At 58.8% G+C, this 21579-nt stretch overlaps 4 protein-coding genes across 7 annotated transcripts in view; 3 read left to right on the top strand and 1 right to left on the bottom strand.

Annotated features, from left to right (window-relative positions):
• Positions 1 to 143: 143 nt before the first annotated feature.
• UBL5 (ubiquitin like 5) overlaps positions 144 to 21579 on the bottom strand; it is a 43099-nt gene continuing 21663 nt past the window's right edge. Inside the window, exons 1-5 of one of the 2 annotated variants that reach the window (XM_056325901.1) lie at positions 1026 to 1123; positions 844 to 905; positions 670 to 753; positions 521 to 558; positions 144 to 365 (exon numbers count right to left, since the gene is read on the bottom strand). In XM_056325901.1, coding sequence (XP_056181876.1) covers positions 322 to 365; positions 521 to 558; positions 670 to 753; positions 844 to 899 — 222 coding nt within the window. In that variant the 5' untranslated portion in view covers positions 900 to 905; positions 1026 to 1123 and the 3' untranslated portion in view covers positions 144 to 321. Of the gene's footprint in view, positions 366 to 520; positions 559 to 669; positions 754 to 843; positions 906 to 1025; positions 1124 to 21579 lie in introns of those variants that run through there. The other variant, XM_056325902.1, reaches the window with a different exon arrangement.
• On the top strand, positions 912 to 3596 carry FBXL12 (F-box and leucine rich repeat protein 12). Its single transcript, XM_056325892.1, has 3 exons — positions 912 to 1248; positions 1358 to 1430; positions 1990 to 3596. The coding sequence occupies exons 1-3, from the start codon at positions 1148 to 1150 to the stop codon at positions 2743 to 2745; spliced, it is 930 nt and encodes a 309-aa protein (XP_056181867.1). The 5' UTR covers positions 912 to 1147; the 3' UTR covers positions 2746 to 3596.
• On the top strand, positions 5260 to 8469 carry LOC130143227 (hepatic lectin-like). 2 transcript variants are annotated; one of them, XM_056325895.1, is made up of 6 exons: positions 5260 to 5397; positions 6264 to 6371; positions 6675 to 6749; positions 7208 to 7286; positions 7661 to 7756; positions 7996 to 8469. In XM_056325895.1, exons 1-6 carry the CDS (start codon positions 5355 to 5357, stop codon positions 8129 to 8131), a joined length of 537 nt encoding a protein of 178 aa, XP_056181870.1. In that variant the 5' UTR covers positions 5260 to 5354; the 3' UTR covers positions 8132 to 8469. The 2 variants fall into 2 exon arrangements, with proteins under 2 accessions (XP_056181870.1, XP_056181869.1); XM_056325894.1 differs by having other exon boundaries at positions 5261 to 5397; positions 7135 to 7286; positions 7644 to 7756.
• The window catches only part of LOC130143224 (LIM homeobox transcription factor 1-alpha-like), a 23965-nt gene continuing 17476 nt past the window's right edge, over positions 15091 to 21579 (top strand). For both annotated transcript variants that reach the window (XM_056325891.1, XM_056325890.1), the window contains exon 1: positions 15091 to 15271. In XM_056325891.1, the coding sequence (XP_056181866.1) occupies positions 15099 to 15271 (173 nt within the window). In that variant the 5' untranslated portion in view covers positions 15091 to 15098. The remainder of the gene's footprint in view (positions 15272 to 21579) is intronic.

Raw genomic sequence — 21579 nt, 5'->3', positions numbered from 1 at the left:
GGCCGGAAGCGGGCCTGGGCACGTGACGCGGGAGAGGACGGTGGCCGCGGGGGGGACAAAAGGAGCAGGAACGCATTAGAGAAACAGCAACGCGCCGTTCCCGCGGCTCCCGGTGCCGCCGCCGCGCCACACAACAACGAGACTCGAGAGACACGTTTATTATAAACCACTTAAACACTCCAGGGCAGCTACAGCAGGTTTAGAGCCTCAACATGGCTCCAGCTGAGGGGCGGGAAGGGGGGAAACGCAGATTGGTGGGGGAGGGGGTGGGTCCCACGGGGGGAGCGAGCACCGCGGGGAGCCGGGAGGGGATGGCAGCTGCTACTGGTAGTAGAGCTCCAGGTTCATGCCATCATGGATCTCATCTAGCGGATGGAGTTAAGGAGAAAGACGTAAGGTCGATGGGGTGGTGTTGGGGTGGTGTTGGGGGGGGGGGGGGGGGGGGCAAAGCTGCAGGGCACCCACCCCCCGCACCCCCCCATCCGGTAACACCGTAAAACACCCGCCCGCAGATGGATACAGTCGCCCAGTGTGACGTGATCCTTGAAGATGGTGTACCTGCGGGGACAGAAAACAGCCCTCAGGCAGCCGGTACCAACCCCACCGCCCTGGGGATGGGGGGGCGATGGCCCCGGCTGCCTCAACCCCCCCCCCCCCGGCTCCACTCACCATTTCTTGAGCACGATCTTATCCCAGCGGGTGCCGGTCTGCGCCGCGATCAGCTTCTTCAGGTCGCGGATGGAATCCTCGGTGCTGGCGGGGCCGTTAAGGAAACGGGGGGAACCGGGAGAACCACCACCCCCACCACCCCCGAACCACCCCCTCCCCCGTTCCCGGGGATACTTGCATTTCACCCGCACTTTCTTGCCCAGACGATCGTTGCAGACGACTTCAATCATGGCTGCCTGAGGGATGAGACACCGGGGGTTAACGGGGAGGCGCAGGAAGGCACCGGGGGGGGTGTCGGTAAGGAAGGGGATTAAAGAAGGAGGTCCCAGCCCCTCCGAGCCCCCCCCGGGGCCTACCGAGCCCTGCGTCACTCCGCCACAGCCGCTACGCCGCTAGACCCGGAAGTTACCGGGAGCGAGGCCGGAAGCGGAAGTGACGTGTTTAAGGGCCGCCGCCTCGTGGGGAAGACGCGGCCAAGATGGCGGAGGCGGCGGGTGTGGAGGTGTCGGTGCTGCCCGACTTGGTGCTGCTGCAGGTCCTGGCGCTGCTGCCGCTGCGGGACCGGCTACGAGCGGCCAGGTAGGGCCCCCCCGCCCCGCACTGACCCCCCCGCCCCCCCGGGCCGGGCCCTGACCGACATCCCCCGCCCCCCCGGGCCGGGCCGGGCCCTGACCGACCCCCCCCGCAGGGTCTGTCGCCGATGGCAGCAGCTGGTGCAGGACCCGATGGTCTGGAGATACGTGGATCTGAGCCCACACCGGGTACGGGCCGCCTGGCTGCAAGGGGGGGGAGGGGTGCGATTGGCGGGGGGGAAGGGGTGCGATTTGGGGGAGAGTTGGGGGGGGGTGGTGGTTCGGGGGGGAAGGGGCGCGATTTGGGGGAGAGTGGGGGGGGGTGGTTCGGGGGGGAAGGGGCGCGATTTGGGGGAGAGTGGGGGAGGGGTGGTTCGGGGGGGAAGGGGTGTGATTTGGGGGAGAGTGGGGGAGGGTGGTTCGGGGGGGAAGGGGCGCGATTTGGGGGAGAGTGGGGGGGGGTGGTTCGGGGGGGAAGGGGTGTGATTTGGGGGAGAGTGGGGGGGGGGTGGTTCGGGGGGGAAGGGGTGCGATTTGGGGGAGAGTGTGGTTTGGGGGGGGAGTCACCCCGCTGCGGGTGGGGGGTGAGGGGGTTACCCTACTGCGGGCAGGGGGCTGAGATCGGGGGGCGGGGTGGGCGCCCCGCTGCGGGCGGGGGCTGGGAGCAGGGGGAATCACCTCGCTGCAGGCAGAGGTGGTCCCCCCCTGCCCACCCCCTGGGACCAGGCCCTTTTCTCTCTCCCCCCAGCTGTGCTCCCACAGCCTGTGGCACCTTGTGCGGCGCCACCTCGGTGACAGCCTGCGGACGCTGCGGATGCGGGGCACCCTCTGCTCCGTCAGCAAGCGGCGGCTGCTCTCCTCGGCGCTGCTGGCTGCCCTGAGCAAGCGCTGCCCCCGGCTCCACCGGCTGTCCCTGGCTGAGACGGATCTCCGCCACGTCCCCTATGAGAGCATCCCCCTTTCCCTCACCGTGCTGGAGCTGAGCCGCTGCGAGATCCCCACCGCCTGGTTCCTCGCCTCTGCGGCGCCCCAGCTGCGGCACCTCATTGTCCACAACACCCCGGGTTTTTTCGATCACCACCTGCTCAACGTCTCCTCCCAGAACCGCCTGAAGACGCTCAGCCTTTGCGGCACCTACCGCCTCACCGATACAGGGATTCAGAAGGCGGCTCCGCACCTGGAGGAGCTGGAGCGCCTGGTGCTCCGTCACTGCAGCTTCGGCGACGCTGCCATCTCCTTCATCGTCCGCCACGCGAAACGTCTCCGCTTCTTGGAGATGAGCGACACTGACTCCCTGACGGACGTGGGGCTGGCTTGTTTAGCCACGCTGCAGCACCTGCAGGCGCTGTGCCTCCACCTCTGCGATAAGATTTCTCCCAGTGCCGTTACTGCTTTGTGCCAAGCACTGCCCCAGCTGAGGAACCTCAAATTAACCTTTGAAAAGGAAGAAATCGATAAAATTCGGGCAATTTTGCCCCACTGTAGTGTTTCACACGCTCCTTGACGCACAGTCTGAAGCAGCAGAGCGTTTGCTGTTCCTTATTACATGTGAAGTTCTCCCTTTGGTGTAAAAACCTGTTTCTCTGGAAGCTGCTATATGTATTTTTGGGGCAAAATTTCTGTCCTTCTGCCCTTCGTATGAAATGGCTTCTCAGAAAGTTGGTTTGGGTAGGATTCCCCCCATTTTCTGTGCCTCAGGGGCCGGGGAGCACCTAGCTTTTGGGAACCCCACTGATGAAGTGACCAAAAACCGGCTGAGGTTACAAGTTTAACCTCTTTGCCTTCTCCTCTTCCCCCACCACTAAACGTTGGGAAGCTGCTTAATGAGCACGGAATTCCAGAATGCTGCTGGAAAAAAACAAAATCTGGCAGCCCAAACCCCAGACTCCCAGTTCATGTCTGACTGCGATTGCTTAACCGCCCTGCACCAAGGCGCCGCACTCTGCCGGGGAAGAAATAATTGGGCGACACGTTCCAGAGCTGTTCTTTTCTTGGAAAAGTGGAGGTGATCTGCCCGGCCGGCGAGCGTTTTCAAGTCCAGGATGTCACCTCGCTTCTACTGTCGTTCAAATTGAGTTCTTCAGGCTGCTCCTCAGAAAGGTTTTGGTTGTGGGGTGTCCTGAACGCCCGGCCTGGAGAGCCACATGTCTCTTGAGCTGGTGTTATCTCTGGATTTTACTGGGAGCAGCCACCTTTCCTCGTCACCTTTTATTGTCTGTGTTCTCCTTTTCCTCCCCACAATGTTGTAACCCCAGGTGACCAACACCACGGGCTGTGACGTAGCTGTTCTCAGGTTCTTGAGCCAAAGATGTTTTCATATCGTTGTATTTATTAAATAAAGATGCTTTTGATACACATTTTCTCGTGCTGTGAGGTTTTAACTGAGCTAATGCTTTTTTTAAATAAAAAAAATCAAGAGGTGGCTGGTGACACCGAGCGGTGTCTTTGGACGCTAACAGCGTCCTTCTCGGAAGCGCAGCGGATGGATTAATGTCTCAGCTGAGCTTTTTCCGGGCTCTGCCTCGATACAGCTGGTTTTCACCCCCCACCCCCCCTGCCCTCCCTTCAGCTGCAGCTTATGCAACAAGCCGTTGGCTTTCAGACAGACCTGGATGGCAGTGACCCCCCCTGTGATGAAATCCTCATCGCTGCGCGTCTCGTTAATGGCTGGTCTTTGCGCCCTGGCCTCCTTTCTGTTCCTACACACAATCTCAGCGTAGCTTTGGGGCAAATAAACAATGGTAAAAAACGCCCCAGCTCTGCTTTGGAAAACATCCCAAGGCTGCTGGCTTAATAAGTACGGCCACGTGTTTCTCCCAAGCCTAGAGATTTACGTGGGAGTAATTAGCGTTATTAAAACTTCAAGCGCTATCTGTCCCAGCACTCTAGGCTTGGAGAGCGAAGGTAAAGCAGCAGAAAGGAAAATTAAAACCAGTAAAAATCTGTCTTATCAGTCAAGGCTGCGGGAAGAACCTAAATGTTCTCTCGATGTTTGCAGTGGGACGCTTGCGAGCCCGGCGCCGCAAACGACCCAATTTAATATCTGAGGGTCCCAACGTACCACTTTTCCGTCGGATCCGCAGAGCGCCTAATTGCTAACCGTGTGGAATAGCACACAACGGCAATTACAACTTCAGATGGCACGAAGCGAGCTTTTTCAGGTTTGGAAGCAGGAGGGGAGCTGTCAACATCGCGTGGCCATGGGCAAATTGCAGGAAGAAAGGGCTGGAAGGTTCTTCTTGAACCATCAGATGTGTTTCTGCCCTGGTGGAGCAGCGGCTCACCCTCCTCCCGCGTCTCCTGAAGCGCTTGGAGGGCTGGTTTAAACCCTTATTGCTTCTAATTTCCAAATTCAGGTGGTTTCCTACTGTTTATTTCATCTTTTTCTGACCTTTTACCTTGAACGATTCATCCCCAGCCCCACCTTACAGCCGTCTGTACATGCGTGGAGACGCCAGCTTTTAAAAATAGGGAAGAAAATTGGGCGCCAGCTAAATCCAAACGGCTCCTGGTGCCCTGTCGGGGCTGAGAGGAGCAAAAATCCACGGCCACCAAGGTGAAAAGAAAACCCAGCGAGGCCGTACGCTTTCTGGGCGATGGATCACTGTGGGGAGCGACCCTTAACTGAGAAGCTGCTCCTGCACCTCCATCCCACGTGGATGCACATCCACACCGGCATTGCGTTGGACCCGGATCCGTTCATATTTTTTGGGAGCTAGCGCATCTGTTGGGGCGCCGCTTGCGCCTTCAGCTTTGGTTTCCAAACCCCAAATCATTTTTCCACCACAAAAATGTGGAGGAAACACCTTCAGAAACTTGAGAATTATTTTTTGTTGGTGTTTTTTTTTTCTTTAATCCAAAGGGATGGGGAAAAGTGCAAACAAAAAAGGCACCTGGCTTAGCTGGAGGAAAAAAACAAACAGGGACAAACAAATTATTGGAAGTGGACACGATCCAAGCGGCTATTTTGAGAGGCCAAACCAATAGGACAGCTTGGTTCAATTATAACCTTTGGACTGACCATCCCTAGGGACAGTGGAAGTCCTCGATTACCAGAGATCCCGGCGCAAAAGCTGCTGTTTGCTTGGGGCTGAGCTGCATCCCCTTCCCGGGATGGACGAGGAACATCTTCACAACGATCTGCGTGTTTTTAAAGGTAACTCCAGCCACGCCGGCTTCAACCCGCCGCCTCCTCCGGTAGGAGGAGCCGGGATAACGAGGCTGCGTCCTCCAGCGCGGTCTGGCTCCACCAAGACGTGGTTTCCGAGGGAGAGGAAGGTCCGTGCTCTCCTTCCTTCTCCTCTTAGGTCGGCTCTAACGCAGTTGCTTGGGGGGGGTGGGGAAGCCCACCCCGAGGAGCTCATTGCTGCGGCTCGGAGGTCTTGGGTGGTGGGCGCTGATGGAGATGAAGGTCTGGTCATGGTGGTGGTGCCCCACCAGCAACACCTGAGAGGCTCCAACCTTGCAAGTGTCCTGGACCGGGGAGAAATGAGGCTTTTCCCGGAGCTTTCCCAAGTCAAGCTTCCCAAAGCCAGCAGCCCAGCACCCTGGCAAAGCTCCCAAGGGTCATCCTTGCCACCCGGGGGGGATTCCCATGGGTGTCCCCCCACCCCAGGAAGGGCACCTGAGGACAGCAAAGAGCCCCCCAGATCACTTGGAGAACAATTTCCCCTTGGAAAAGGGTCGCCAGACAGCTTGGGAGGCTTCCAAAAATGTGTCACAGCCCCTAACACGTGGTGGGAGCTTGAAATTATTTTTATTTTATATGTCACCTGCCCTGCCCTTGAGCCGCGTGTCGCCGCCTGCGTTGGGGTGCCCTCGGCTCCCCAGGTGGATCTGAGCAGGAATTATCACTACAACCTCGGCTCCTGTAGCAAAGAGATAACGATTCTGGGTTATTTATTAACCCTTTGATAAACGGAACCAGAAGAGCTATGAAAAAATCCCGGTGATCCGTAGGGAAATTATGTGTCACATCTTTTTGGGGGGGTTTTTTGTTTGTTTGTTTGTTTTCTTTTCAAGACAGAAACTTCTTCCAGCAGAAGCTGAGATCCTTTTTCACCGTCTACTTGCTGCTGGCCCTCTCCTTCTTGCTGATCATCATCCTGTTCGCTGTGTCGCTCTCCAGAGGTACTGGGACATCATTGAACTAATTAATTAGGCAGGTAGGAGGCTGATGAAGGCCAAGCGCCGTAGAGGACTCTACAGGTCCTAATTCCAGAGGAGCTCCCAGACTGTCCCACGGCGTGACCGCTGACGTCCGTGCCACCCTCTGGGGCTAATCTGAGCCAGGATTTTAAATTCCCAGGGATTTCTTTGCCCCATAGGCTGCTGGAAAAGTAAATCCCGTCTTGATCCTTGGTGGGGTGAGGCACTCGCAGGCAGTCGGCGTGCACGACCGATAATCTGGCATCTTTCCCTCTCTCTCCATAGTTTCAGCCATTTCTTCCAAACTGGATGAGGTGCACCCGGAACAGAAACAGAATTTCTCCAGCAGGGATTCGCTCCGTAAGTCCTGGCTGCTTTTCCTCCCCTCTGGTCTCCCTAAATAATTCCCGAAGCGTTCCCTAAATCATTTACTTCGCTTTGCCAAGGTGGTGCGGCACATCCGTCCCCCACTGGATTTGCCACTGAGCCAGAAGCAACACATTTCTATTTTAGAAAGAACCAAATTTTCCTGGGAATAAGGAAAAACAAAACCCCGACCACCTTTTTTTTGGGGGGTGCTAATTGCCACCTTCCCGGCAATCCAATATGCCGAGCTGCAGGACCGTGCCGCTGCGTCTGGACCAGTTTGGCACTGGAGCTCTGCTGGGAAAACTTTCTTGGTGGGATAAGCCCAGCTCAGCTCCGTGCCATCCCCCTGAATTCCCTCCCATCCTTCTTTCCCCAGTGTTTCCCTGCGGACCTGGATCCAGGGAATGGGAATACTTTGACGGAAAATGTTACTACTTCTCCCTAAGCAGAACAAGCTGGCACAAGGCGAAGGCTGCGTGCGAGGAGATGCACTCGCGGCTGGCTGTCATTGACAGCTACACCAAGCAGGTAAAAAAATCCCAGCTCCAGGCAGGAAAGTTCCAGAATTCCCAAAATCCTCCTGTGCCTCCTTGGCTCCCTGTTGCCATCCTGAGCATCCCGGGAGCCGGGAGCTGGTCCTGTTATCCTTTGGATCAGCCAGCAGAGAGCAGGCAGAACCTGCTCTGCCTGCATCCCTGCCTTCCCTTGGATGCGGGCGGGATGCTGAGCACCGGCACCAATCCTGCACCTCCACCTGGTCGAGAAATAGCCAAGGGCAGAGCTGAACCTCCCTTCCCGGAGCCAACACGGAGCTCAGATGGCTCCAGCCGGCTCCAGGAGCCTTTTCCCGGTGCTTTTCCCTCCTGATTCCTCTCCCCGCTGCAGAATTTTATCATGTTCAGGACAAGGAATGAGCGTTTCTGGATCGGGCTGACGGATGAGAATTCGGAAGGGGAATGGGAATGGATCGACGGGACCGACTATAAAACCACGTTCACGTGAGTGCTGGCCTGCCCTGGGGTTTGCCACCCATCACCCCAAAACCTCCATGCCCCTCCCCCACCCTGCCCCGGCACGGCCATGGCCACAAGGTCTAACACACCAGCAGAAGCAAAATTTGGCATCTAAACCCACCCAAAAATCCAACGGGTTTCACTTTTCCCTGCCCTTCTCCCAACCCCAGGGCTCTGCCGCCTGCTCCCGCCGCCCTCTCTCAGCTCCATCCTTTTCTTCCCAGATTTTGGAAAGAGGGAGAACCCAACAACAGCGGGAACAACGAGGATTGTGCCCACCTCTGGATGTCGGGCAAGTGGAACGATGTCTACTGCACCTACGAGTGCTACTACGTCTGCGAGAAGCCTCTGCCCCCCTGAGCCGAGCCCCGCGCCGAGGCAGCGGCCGATGCTCCCGCACCGCCGAGGCTCCTTTTCCTTAATTTATACTATCCAGGCGCTTGCTCCCGGCTTTTCCTCGCCTCCACGCTGTCCTGAGGAAGAGCAGAGATGGATTCGGATGGTCCTACGCCATATTTTATATATATATATACACACACACGTGTATCTTTAAAAAAAAAATTAATGAAAATAATATCAAATAAGCAAAAAAAACCCCAAAATCAGGAATCCAAAAAAACCCCCCAAAACCAAAATTGGGAATCCTGGTTCTCCATGGGGAGCTCAGCCTAATAAAGGACAATTAGTGCCCTGGTTAATGAAGTTTCTCTGTTTCTAGGAGGGCGTGTAGACGGGTAGGGGGGAACTGGGGCAGCAGACGCGTTTTGAGCAGCTCAGCAGCGGTGCTGGGAGCGGGATGGGGAGAAATGGGGCAGAAGATGGGATTTTCCTGCCCGATGGCTCATACCAGGAGCGGGATGGGGACAGGTTGGGGACAAATGGGACCAAATATGGGATCTTCCTGCCTGATGGCACATGCTGGGGGCAGGATGGGGACAAATGGGGCAGAATATGGGATTTTCCCATCAAACTGGTTTTCAGTCAAACCATTAAACACCAATTCAGAGGTGGGAATGAGGTTTGGGCTTCCTAGCGAGGGAAAAACCCCATCGTTTTCCTAACTTTTTCCTTTTTCCTTGGTGTAGTTTGGATTCCCCCCAAAATACCTTGCATGCACTGCAAAGTGTGCGTGTGTGCTGCAGGGAGGGGTGTGCACACGCATGTGCGTGCACGACAAGGGGTGTGTGCACTGCAAGGGGCTGGCGTCCACACACGTGTGCGTGCGCTGTGTGGGGTGTGTGTGCTGCAGGGAGGGGTGTGCACACGCGTGTGCGTGCACGACAAGGGGTGTGTGCACTGCAAGGGGCTGGCGTCCACACACGTGTGCGTGCGCTGTGTGGGGGTGTGTGTGCTGCAGGGAGGGGTGTGCACACGCGTGTGCGTGCACGACAAGGGGTGTGTGCACTGCAAGGGGCTGGCGTGCACACACGTGTGCGTGCGCTGTGTGGGGTGTGTGTGCTGCAGGGAGGGGTGTGCACACGCGTGTGCGTGCATGACAATGTGTGTGTGCACTGCAAGGGGCTGGCGTGCACACACGTGTGCGTGCGCTGTGTGGGGGGTGTGTGCTGCAGGGAGGGGTGTGCACACGCGTGTGCGTGCATGACAATGTGTGTGTGCACTGCAAGGGGCTGGCGTGCACACGCGTGTGCGTGCGCTGTGTGGGGGGGTGTGTGCTGCAGGGAGGGGTGTGCACACGCGTGTGCGTGCACGACAAGGTGTGTGTGTGCACTGCGAGGGGCTGGTGTGCACACGCGTGTGCGTGCGCTGTGTGGGGTGTGTGTGCTGCAGGGAGGGGTGTGCACACGCGTGTGCGTGCACGACAAGGGGTGTGTGCACTGCGAGGGGCTGGTGTGCACACGCGTGTGCACGCACTACGAGGGGTGTGCGCTGTGGGGAGCGGGTGGGAGCCGCTCTCAGTCACCCGGTACTGGGGGGTGTCCGGTCGTGCTCCCCAACCCAAGTACAGCTCGGTCCCTGGGGGGGGGGGCAGCACCCAGCGCACCCCCACCCCGGGACACCCCCCCCCGGTCCCCTGTTCCCGGGGCCACCCCGGCAGCCCCCGGCCCGGTCCCCCCCAGCTCCCCCCGGTCCCCCCCTGGTCCCCTCCGGTCCCCCCAGTCCCCCCTGCCCCCCCCCCCCCCCAGCTCCCCGGCCGATGCCCTCGGCGGCCCCGACGGCGGGCGGCCGCACCTCTGCCTGCCCTGTCGGCGACACGTCTGTCGTGACGGACCCCGGCAGCCCCGCGGTGAGCGGCGACGCGGCGGATTAACACCACGGGCGGCGCGGACACCCCCCCCACCCCCCCCCCTCCCCCCCCAACCCCAACCCCCACGACCATCCGGACCCCGCGGAGCCTCCCCCGTCCCTGCGACAGCGCCTGTCGTGAGACGCGCTGCCTCTGTCACGACACCCGCTACGGGGGGGGGGCGCCGTCGGTATCGCCTCTTGGGCTTACCGGGGGGCATCACCCCCAAGGGGGGTGGGGGTGGTGTGTCCGCCTGGGGGGTGGGTGGGGGTCCCGCCTGGGGGGGGGGGTGGGGGTCCCCCCTGTGGGGTCCGGCTAGGGGGTGGGGGTGGGTCCCTCCTGGGGGGTCCGGCTGGGGGGTGGGGGGGGTCCCGCCTGGATGGGGCCCCCTGCGCGCGGCCGGCTCGGGCGCGCTCCCGGGGGGGGCGGGGGGGCGGCGGCGCGGGCGGGCGCGGGCACGGGCGGGGGCTGCGCGCTCTGCCCCGCACACGGGCGCTCCCCGCTCCGCTCCTCTCCCATCCCCTCCCTACCGGGACCGGCACCGGGAGCCTTATCCCGGTAAGTGCCCGAGCGCGGACGGGGCGGGCGGGGATGCGGTTCCCGGTGCCCGACGGGTGGGATGCTCCGGGGGTGGGGGGGAGGGGGCCACACGGGGAGGGGGGGGCGCCCCGTCCGGGAGCGGCGGCACCGGCAGCGCAGGGACCCGTCGGGCCGCCAGGACGGGACGGGGAATGGAGGGGGAGGGGGTGGATGGGGAGGATCGCGGTCGCTCCCCCCCGGTGCAGCCCCCCCGGTGGGCTCCGAGGATGTGGGGGGCAAGGTCGGTGTTAACCCCATCGGTCCCGGGGGGAGCGGGGGGGACAGACGCCGCAGCCGCCGTGATTTCGTTACCGTTCGTTCACCGGAGCTCCGGGACGCGGAAAACGAGCGGGAGGCACCGGTTAGCCCCGACCCCCCGGGGGGGCGACGGATCCCGGTCCTTAACGCCCCCCCCTCCGCCCGCAGCCCCCGCGATGAAGACGGAGGAGGCTCCATCCTGCCTGCAGCAGGCAACGCCGGTCCTGGGCTTCGGTGAGTACCGGGGAGCCCGGCAGCGGGTGCCACGCACCGGAGAGCGGGGACCCCCCCCCAACCCCCCCATCAGACAGCATCCGTGCCCACCCCCCCATCCTCAGACGCCCTCACCGCTGCGGGGGTCTCGGTGTGGCCGTAACTTGCTGCGGGACCCCCCAACCCTACGATCCCACCCGCCGGCAGCGGCATTCCCGGCTCCTCCGCCGGCTTTATTCCTTCAGCGAGGAGAATCCTTCCCCCTGGGATTGTTGGGGTGACCGGGAGGGGGGGGGGGGGGGGTCGGTGGGGCCATCTCCCCCGGCTCCACTTGGATTTCGGCTTTGCCATCCGGCAGCCTCAGAACCGCTGCGGCTCTGTGGGTTGGGGTTATCCTTACCGGCGCCCAGCACCGGCACAGAACCCCGGGAAAAGGATGGGAACACCGCCAGCCTCCATCCCTACCTCCTGGATAAAACCCCTTTGGAGTTTATCCCGTTTTTTCGGTGACTTTAGGGAGCAGCCCGCGGCAGGGCCAGGCTGTGCTCGCGTGGCCCTCGACCCTCCCAGCCAGGGGCGATGGTTTTGCCGATCCCAAATTTAAATTATAGCCAAGACATCCCCCCACGACATCCCGCGAGGGGGTTCCCATGCCCCCATGGATGCGGGCATTACATTTGGGATAACGCTGGGGTGAAGCGCCCGAGCTGCCTCCCCTCCATCCTGATGCTGGGTGCTGAAGCTGGGCTCACTCCTGTCCCCCTCGTTGTCCCTTTTCCCAGCCAGCACATGGTGGGGTCCCCCTCGTTGTCCCTTTTCCCTTTTCCCAGGAGAACAAGGTGGGGTCCCCCTCGTTGTCCCTTTTCCTAGCCAGAACATGGTGGGTCGGGATTGCTCTTCCTTCACGTATTTGTGGATCCAAACTGTTGCGTTTTTATGAGCCTGATGCTTTCAGGGCAGCGTAAAGCAGAATTTCCTTTACTTTCAGTTTTGCTTTTTTCTCCCCGGGCTGGCTGTGGGGGGGATTCGGGCAAGCCGACAGTTTTCCTGGGATTTTTCACCCCCCTGGAGCTCGGGATCGCTGGCTCATCTCCCGTTGTGTTACAGCATTGTGGCCTTGTGGCGAGCAAGACTGAGGTGTGAGGGGGCACCACAGGCAGGATCCCACTGCCTCCCACCTCCCCGAAGCCCTGGCACCCCGAATCCCTGGCATCCCAAATCCCTGGCACCCTGAACCCCTGGCACCCCAAATCCCTGGCATCCCGAATCCCTGGATTCCCAAATCCCTGGCATCCTGAATCCCTGGCACCCCAAATCCCTGGCATCCCATATCCCTAGCATCCTGAATCCCTAGCATCCCAAATCCCTGGAACCCTGAATCCCTGGCATCCCATATCCCTAGCATCCCGAATCCCTTGCATCCCAAATCCCTGGTACCCTGAATCCCTAGCATCCCAAATCCCTGGCACCCCAAATCCCTGGCATCCCATATCCCTGGCATCCCATATCCCTAGCATCCCAAATCCCTGGTACCCTGAATCCCTTGCATCCCATATCCCTGGCATCCCATATCCCTAGCATCCCAAATCCCTGGCATCTCAAATCCCTGGTACCCTGAATCCCTGGCATCCCATATCCCTAGCATCCCAAATCCCTGACATCCTGAATCCCTGGCATCCCGTATCTTTAGCATCCCGAGTCCCTGGCACTCTGAATCCCTGACATCCCAAATCCTTGGCATCCCGCTGCTGTGCTCACCAATCCAGAGGGACAAACACCCCCGGGGCTGAAGTTTTGTGTCTCCCCTATTTAACCTGATCCCACGTTGCCAGAGCTCCCTGGCGAATTAACTATCTGCTTTCAAACTGATTTCTTATTAGATTATTCCCAGTTTTTTTCCCCCCTAAATGAAAGAGAGAGGGATTTTAATCCCAGATGCCTCCAACCCCCCTCAGGCTTGGCTGATCCCGTGGTGACGCTCAGCCTGGGGTGGGGTGGGGGGGGTGGAAAGTCAAGAGGGTGGAAATATTTGATGGCAGAGGTTAATAGCAGAGGGAAAAGTGAGAAGTGGAGGCTCGGCATGGGATAAATATCCATAGGGAAGCTCCGTGCGTGCCACAGCCCCCAGGATGTTGCCTCGGCCACCCACGCCACTCCTGGCATTGCAGAGCTGCTCTTGTGCTGCTGCTCCGGCATCACCCAGCAGCGTGGCAAACGTTCAGTTTTCCTCTTCTTGAGCCAAAAGCCTCATTTCTGCTCCCCAGCTGCTGGATCCCGACCTGCCGGGGGGTTCTCAGGGTCCCAGTCCCCTCCAGCTGATGCTGTCACCCCAGTTCCAGGTGCCAGCACTTCATTAAGGAGCCTGAGATCTGCAAAGGACTTGGCTTGCTGCAACGGCCGGCATCGCCCGGGCACGTGCCCGCAGGCTCTGCCGGCTGGGATGCCGGCTGGGATGCTGGAGACACAGGACCCAAACCCAAACCTCATTTTTTTGCCTGCGTGAAAAAGCCCCAATTCGCCCAAATTTACTCCCTGTAAACAGCCCCTCCTGCGTGGGTGGAAGGACGGCAGCGCCCTTCAAGGCAGAGAGCCTCTGCTGTGGTTTCAAATGATTTGGGGGCTTCGGGAAAGCATCCGTGGCTAAAATCGGATGGAAAAAACCTTCAGGAAGCTTCCTGCTGGCGGATGCTCTCTGCTCGCCTTTTGCCTCCACCGTGGTGGTCCTGCTCCACTCATCCGTGCTCCCGCCACCGATGTGAGCTTCCCCGAGTCCAGGGAGCTGGCAAGCTGGGGGGCTGGTGCAGGGACCTGGCTGGGACCTTCAGCCGTGGGGGAGGGTGCTCAGGTGTAAGGGCTGCTTCCCAGAGCTGGGGGAGGGGGGAGATCTGCAGGGCTGGGCTGGTCTCTGCGTGTTCCCGGAGAAGTAAATCCCCTTTTCCTGGAGATGCGGCTGGGTGAGGGCTCCTCTGTGTCTCCCAGCCTTGTGGCTCTCCCCCAGAACACATCTCCTGCCATTTCCCACCGCTCCTTGTTGGCTTTGCCTCCTCGCCCTGGGCCGGTGGCCAAATCAGAGCCGGGCTTAGCCACCCCCTTCAACCCCACGTTCCTCCAAGGTGCAGTAGAAGACCTTGGTTGCCCCCAGCAGGTTTTCTAACCAGGTTTAAGCTTCATCCGTGGGACGGCATCACCCTCCCCAGCCTTGGAGGGGGCTCGGGCAGGTGTTATCCCAGGATCCAGAAGTTTACAGGAGGATAAAAGCAGGGACAGGGATAAATGCTCCGAAACCCCACGGAGCTTGGCAGGATGGAGGTTGCGGACATTGGGAGACGGTGCCACTGCCTGGCTCAGCCTGCAACCCAGATCTGAGGCACCAGATAGTGTGTTTATTACTCTCCCTCCTCTACCTTGAAGTTATCGTGACAAAGCCTTTGAAGAGCAGCCATAGATTTACTTGTTGATAACACCGAGGAGAAAAAGAAAAATCTCCCCAACTGCTCTGGGAGCCTTTTTTAAGCAGCTTTTAGCACCAAATGTGGGGTGAAACTGGACACAATTCAGATGCAGCTCTGTGCTCCGACCTGGAGTTTTCCAACACGCTCAGCACCCGCCGTCTCCCAGTGGGACACGGATGGATTCGCTCTCCCGTTCCCACGTGTGTTTTCCCCGTCCTTTGCCATGTAGATGGTGCCAGAGCGGAGGGGTTGGGGTTCACCTGGCATTTATCACCCAGAACCTGGAGAAACCCCAAAACTGCTGCTTTCAGAGCCCGCTTTGACGTTGATTTTCCACCAAAAAACCTCCACACTGAGCCTCCCCACTCTCCTACACTAACACCACGTGGCTTTGGAATGAAAAACAAAAAAAAAGCAAAACCCAACGGTGGGCGATGGCAAGGAGTTCCGTGAGGCTGAGCATCACCCCCTCCCAAAAGCAGATGCGGATTTTGCAGGACACGATCCCTCCCAGCACAGGAAAACCTTTTCTCACACCGTTTTTTTTTTTCTCCCCTGCTGCCCAGGTTCGGATTCCAAAATGCGGGAGGTTTGCGCTGGCTGCGACACCCCCATCTCTGACCGGTTCCTCCTGCGGGTCAACGAGCGCTCGTGGCACGAGGGCTGCGTGAAATGCACCGTCTGCCTGCAGCCGCTCTCCGGGACCTGCTACTGCCGCAACCGGCAACTCTACTGCAAGCACGACTACGAGAAGTAAGTGTCCTCCACTTGTTCCTGGGTTTGCCATCCCTCTCGGCTCGGTTTTGGCTGTGGTGGAGGCTCGAGGTGTTTCGAGAAGGGTGGGGGGCGGTGGGGCACGGTGGTGGTGGTGGCACATATGTTGGTGAGGTGACCAGGGGCATCACAGTGGCGATGGTGGGTAGGTTGGTGAGGTGACCAGGGGCATCGTGGTGTCACGTAGGTTGGTGAGGTGACCAAGGGCATGGCGGTGGTGGTGTCACGTAGGTTGGTGAGGTGACCAGGGGCATCACGGTGACAGTGGCACGTAGGCTGGTGAGGTGACCAAGGGCATGGCGATGGTGGTGGCATGTAGGTTGGTGAGGTGACCAAGGGCATGGTGATGGTGGTGGCATGTAGGTTGGTGAGGTGACCAAGGGCATGGCGGTGTCACGTAGGCTGGTGAGGTGATCAGGGGCGTGGTGGTGGTGTCACGTAGGTTGGTGAGGTGACCAGGGGCATGGTGGTGGCACATAGGCTGGTGAGGTGACCATGGGCACAGCATGTCCCGCATGGGGACAGAAGTGCTTCGCTTCGGTCGCATGTGGTGGCGTGGCCGGGATGAAGAGGATGGAGGGATGAGTTGTCGGCTGGGGAGGAGGGAAGCACCAGCGGTTGGCTCTTGGGATGCTGTTCCAGGAAATAGGGATGTCCAGGGCCACCCAGGAGATGAAAGCGCTTGTCATCCTGGGCCGGCAGAGGTACCCCGAGGAGCTTTGCTTGGCAGGGAAGGTCCTGCTCCCTGCTCGTGGGGTGAAGGACAGACCAGACGCGGCCGGGAGCGGGCACGCTGCACCCGTAGACATGTCCCCATGTCCCCCAACCGTACCTGGGAGCTGCTGGCGAGCTCTGCATGCTTTCGTGGCCGGGGGGGGCGGGGGGGGGGGGGGGCACGTCTGTGCCTGTCTTCGCCATGGAAGGGTGGCGGGCTCTGCGCTGCTCGCGATGGCAATCCCATGTCTTCAGGAAGGTCGGCATCACCAAGTGTTTGGAACAGGATAGAAATGGGATAGAAAGGGATAGGATAGGATAGGATGGGATGGGATGGGATGGGATGGGATGGGATGGGATGGGATGGGATGGGATGGGATGGGATGGGGGGGGATGGGGGGGATGGGATGGGATGGGATAGGATGGGATAGGATAGGATAGGATAGGATAGGATGGGATGGGATAGGATAGGATAGGATAGGATGGGATGGGATGGGATGGGATGGGATGGGGGGGATGGGGGGGGATGGGATGGGATGGGATAGGATGGGATAGGATAGGATAGGATAGGATGGGATAGGATAGGATAGGATAGGATAGGATAGGATAGGATAGGATAGGATAGGATAGGATGGGATGGGGGGGTGGGATGGGATGGGATAGGATGGGATGGGATGGGATGGGATGGGATGGGATAGGATAGGATAGGATAGGATAGAATAATATAGAAAAGAACAAAATAAATGGAATAGGATAGAAATAGAAAGAAGAACAAAGAGAAGAGATGAGAAAGGAGAAGAGAAGAGAAAGAGAAGAGAAGAGAAGAGAAGAGAAGAGAAGAGAAGAGAAGAGAAGAGAAGAGAAGAGAAGAGAAGAGAAGAGAAGAGAAGAGAAGAAGAAAAGAGAAGAGAAGAGAAGAGAAAGAGGAGGAAGAGAAGAGAAGAGAACAGAAGAGAAGACAAAAGACAAGGCAAGAGGAGAAGACAAGAGAACAGAAGAGAAGACAAGAGGAGAAGACAAGGCAAGGCAAGAGAAGGCAAGGCAAGAGAAAAGAGTATTTCAGTTGGAAGGGACCTACAAGGATCATCTTGTCCAACTTCATCTGCTGTTGAACACCTTGCTAGGGCATCCAGCAGAAGACCGGGCGGCTGCGCTCCTCCGCTTGTTACAGGACTTTAATTGCTTAGATCGAATGTGGCGTTTGAGTGCTCAGTGAATCCAAACGGAGCTGACCAGAGGGAAGCGGCCCACCAAGCTGGAGGGGCTGGGGGCACTTCGTGAGCGGGAAGCTGGGTTGTGGTGGTGGGGATGGTTTTTTGTTCCAACAAAACCCAAAACAACAACAAAAAACCCTGGAGGGGCTGTAGGACAGCATATCGCTGGGCTGTGTGATTTGATAAAATACAATTATTGCTGCAGGTGACATTCTCCGAAATGTCAGGTTTCTCGATTTATCGTGATAAATTTATCAGCTTTGCCTGCAAAACTCCTGCAGCGCTGGAGATGGGAGAAGTGTCAGCAGCACCTTCGCTGGTGGCGTGGTTGCATCCTGCCCCAGCACTAAGGCAGTGAAGGGTTTTTTGACTTTAGTGGGTCATAAATGCACTTTTATTGCCAAAGCAGCTCAGGTGCTTCTCTGAGCATTTCTCACGCATTTGGGAGGTGAACAGAGGATGGAAAAATCTCCTCTCTGCCACTGCCTGGCTCTGTAGCCACTGGCAAACCCTGTCGCCCTCACTGGTTGAAAAAGTGGAGCTTTCACCCTTCGCTTTCCTTCCAGCACCGGTGACGTCCTCTCCCGAGGGGCATCGGGCAGCCCAGGGAGCTGGTCTGGGCACCCCCACGTTTTGCAGCAGAGCAGCCACTGGAAATGAGTCTGGGAGGACAGGGAGAGGGGCTTCCCTCTAAGGACAGCCTCATCTCCCCAGTTCTGCCTTCCCTGGTGGCCACCGTGAGCCCCAAGTGGCATTTTTTTTTTTTTTTTTTTGGGGGGTGGGGGTGTGTGTGACGTGGCACAAGCAGCCCCTTGTTTCCCCTAAGGCTGATCCCTGACAGCTGTGAGCCGGAGCAGTGGGAGCCCATCTGCTGGCCACCCCCTTTCCTTCAGCATCTGAGGAACAAGAGATAAGCTGGAAGAACCTGAAGGGAGTGCAGGATCTGCTCCTCCGAGCAGGACTTTGAATGATGAGCCAGCACCGCAGCCTCCCGTCTGGCTGCACAAGGCAAGTGGCATCGCTCCATGGAGCCGGGGGCAGGGGCGAGCATGCTGGAGGTTATCTCTCGGCACGGAGAACTTTGATCATGGCTGGAAACACCAGAGCTGCTTCCACACCGGCTGTGGCTCCGTCCACCTTGCAGCGGGGCAGGGCATGGCTCCAAGGCAGGGGATGGCTCCAAGGCAGGGGATGGCTCCAAGGCAGGGGATGGCTCCTAGGAAGGGGATGGCTCCAAGGAAGGAGATGGCTCCAAGGAAGGAGATGGCTCCAAGGCAGGGGATGGCTCCAAGGAAGGAGATGGCTCCAAGGAAGGAGATGGCTCCAAGGAAGGAGATGGCTCCAAGGCAGGGGATGGCTCCAAGGCAGGGGATGGCTCCAAGGAAGGAGATGGCTCCAAGGAAGGAGATGGCTCCTAGGAAGGAGATGGCTCCAAGGCAGGGGATGGCTCCAAGGAAGGAGATGGCTCCAAGGCAGGGGATGGCTCCAAGGAAGGAGATGGCTCCAAGGCAGGGGATGGCTCCAAGGCAGGGGATGGCTCCAAGGAAGGGGATGGCTCCAAGGAAGGAGATGGCTCCAAGGCAGGAGATGGCTCCAAGGCAGGGGATGGCTCCAAGGCAGGGGATGGCTCCAAGGAAGGGGATGGCTCCTAGGAAGGAGATGGCTCCAAGGCAGGGGATGGCTCCAAGGCAGGGGATGGCTCCAAGGCAGGGGATGGCTCCAAGGAAGGAGATGGCTCCAAGGAAGGAGATGGCTCCAAGGCAGGGGATGGCTCCAAGGAAGGAGATGGCTCCAAGGAAGGAGATGGCTCCAAGGCAGGGGATGGCTCCAAGGCAGGGGATGGCTCCTAGGAAGGGGATGGCTCCTAGGAAGGGGATGGCTCCAAGGCTGCTGCCTTTCCTTCTGCCTCTGGTGAGGGACCTAAATAACTACAATGATGCTCTGGCAAACTCCAGATCCATTGGGAAACGCTGTGAGCTTCTCCCGCCTGGGACAGGGAGCCCCTCGGAGCTCGGCAGCTCCCCGACGTCACTGCTGGTCGCCACAGATGCTGGCGATTCCAGTAATGCCATGGCACCGAAGGGCTGGGCTGGGCTCTGTCAGTGGCTGGTGCTGAGGTGATGCTTCCTTGCTTCATCCCATGCCACACAAACCACTTCCACGCGCTCCCTCCCCGCTCGTCTCTCCCGTGTCAAACCTTCCACTGAAATATTAGTGGAGGGACAACGCTGCTTCCTGGAAAACCCATGTGGAAAAGGAAGTTGTGACCTTCTGCAGCCGGTGCTGCTGGGAAGAGCTGGTGAGGGAACAAAGAGGCATCTGAGGATGGTGCTGGGAAGAGGCTCCACCGATTTCCAGAAGTTTTGGCAGCATCCTCTCAAGACTCCACGCTGCAATCTTATCTGCCCTGCGCTTGGTAAAAAAGAGCCACTGATGCAAGCGCTTGGCAGCGATGGGGATGGAAATAAAAATACCATGCTTGCCTGTTTCTTCAGGGTGGCTGGGAGAGGCAGGGGCACGGAGCTGGGAAGGCACTGGGAAGCTGGGAAGGTGCTGGGAAGGTGCTGGGAAGGCACTGGGAAGCTGGAAAGCCACTGCTTGGCGTGGCAGGGAAGGGCTGAGCACTGTGGCACCCACATCCTGGCGAAGGGTGAGGGTCCCTGGGTGCTTTGAAGCAGAGGAGTTGGGACCCCTGAAGGGTCTTGGCTTGGGCTGCTGTGCGGGTAGGCAGGAGCCAGGCACTGGGTGGGGGATGGGGGTGGTTTGACCGCTGTGGTTAAGAGTAACCAGCTCAAAACATCTTTGCAAAGAGATGTGAGAAGCATCGTCTCCTCCTCCGGCGGGCGCGTGCCTGACCCGAGGCCAGTGACGGCATTTCCACGTGGAGAGACCTCAGCCTCCAACGCTGCTTTTTTGGCCGTCGTGTTGGGGTCACTCTGGTTTTCCCAGCAGCTGCAGGGCTGCAGCCCCCCGGCACGCTCTGTTCCATCCCCCTTCTGTGCCCCGAAGCATCTCACCGCCCTTCCAAAACCACCCCCCTTGAGGGTCTCCAGCTCCTGAAACCCCTTTTGGAAGCTAGTGCTTCGGGCGCTTTCGAAGGCTCAGCACCTTTGTGCCTTCACCATGGGAATTTCCAGGGAGGCAAAGTCTCAGTCCTCCCGCTTGGAAATCTTATCCCCCGGAGTATTTATGCTTGGCCTTGACTTCCCAAAGTTCCTGGATTTGGCCGAGGATGAATCCAAGCTGCAGAATCCCGTGTCGCCCTGGGCTGCGGCGTGGTGACCCGGCGGGTGAGACCCATCTGGCATTTATTCCTTCTCATGTGAAACTGCGCAATAAAGAGGAAAATGCTTTAATGGAGAGATAAGCCAGCAGCTGCAGCTGAACGTGGGGGAAGGAACGGGCTGTTGGGCTGGAGATGAAATGTTAAGCCCGAAGATGGATGTTGTTCTGCCGTCCCTGTCCTATAAAACCACCATCTGAAGGGTTTTGTGAAATTCTCCTCTTCCCCTCTTGCCGGGGGCCCAGCCAGCTCTCCTGCGCTTTGCTCAGGCACCTGCCCTGTAAATCCAGCTCCGGGCAGCTTGTGGCAATGCAACGGCTCGGGGGAAAAAAAAAAAAAAGGGGGGGAGGGAGAAAAGGGGTGGGGGGTGGGGGGGAAGGAAGGAAGGAAAAATCCTCCTGAGCAATGATAGAGTGGCTGTAACGGCCGGGTGCGGGGCGCCTTGTTTACTTTGAAGTTTGTTTTGTGGAATGACAGGCGATGTGGGGGCTGCCGGGGAGCTGTCAGGAGGGATCTGAACCGCAGCCTCGCGCTGGCAGCCTTCCCCCACTCCTCCGCGCTCTCCTCTTGCCCATGTGGAGCTGATTTGCTCGTCCTCTCGGTCGAGATACGGGGTGAACTTGGCTCGAACCTGACTTGCAGCTTCTCCATTGCCGAGCGTTTTGCCGGCACGTGACCGGCACAGCTGAGCACGGACCGAGTCCTCCGAGCACCCTCACAGTCCCCTGCTCCTTACCTGCATCGCTTTGGCTTCTCCATCTGCTTGTAGGATGGAGGCCAGAAGGTTGAGGAGGGGTCTGAGCATCGCATCCCAGCCGTGGGCTCTGCCTGCATCCCTTCGAGCATCCTCTCAGAGCTGTTCTCATCCTTGCTGGGCGAGCTGGGCAGAACCCAGCCCTGCACTTCAACTTGAGATAATGTTGCCAAGCCACGAGTGGGTTTGAAAGCCCACGCAAAGTTTGGGGTGGCCAAGGTTTGGGGGGGGGCAAAGTTTGGGGGGATCCTGCTGAACCCAGAGCAGCTCATTTGCCTTTTGAAACCCGCCGTAGATAACCTCCGCTGCTCCGGCATGTGGA

Source organism: Falco biarmicus (genome assembly GCF_023638135.1).
Source record: "Falco biarmicus isolate bFalBia1 chromosome 13 unlocalized genomic scaffold, bFalBia1.pri SUPER_13_unloc_1, whole genome shotgun sequence".
NCBI classification, from domain to species: domain Eukaryota; kingdom Metazoa; phylum Chordata; class Aves; order Falconiformes; family Falconidae; genus Falco; species Falco biarmicus.
This window is presented reverse-complemented; position numbering and strand designations above follow the sequence as displayed.

Excerpts from the sequence above, each read along its gene's own strand:
- FBXL12 (XM_056325892.1), top strand. The coding sequence starts at position 1,148 with ATGGCGGAGGCGGCGGGTGTGGAGGTGTCGGTGCTGCCCGACTTGGTG. Across the intron at positions 1,249-1,357 it reads GACCGGCTACGAGCGGCCAG|GGTCTGTCGCCGATGGCAGC; the intron begins GTAGGGCCCCCC and ends CCCCCCCCGCAG. Across the intron at positions 1,431-1,989 it reads TGGATCTGAGCCCACACCGG|CTGTGCTCCCACAGCCTGTG; the intron begins GTACGGGCCGCC and ends CTCTCCCCCCAG.
- LOC130143227 (XM_056325894.1), top strand. The coding sequence starts at position 5,355 with ATGGACGAGGAACATCTTCACAACGATCTGCGTGTTTTTAAAG. Across the intron at positions 6,750-7,134 it reads CTCCAGCAGGGATTCGCTCC|TGTTTCCCTGCGGACCTGGA; the intron begins GTAAGTCCTGGC and ends TTCTTTCCCCAG. Across the intron at positions 7,757-7,995 it reads GACTATAAAACCACGTTCAC|ATTTTGGAAAGAGGGAGAAC; the intron begins GTGAGTGCTGGC and ends TTTTCTTCCCAG.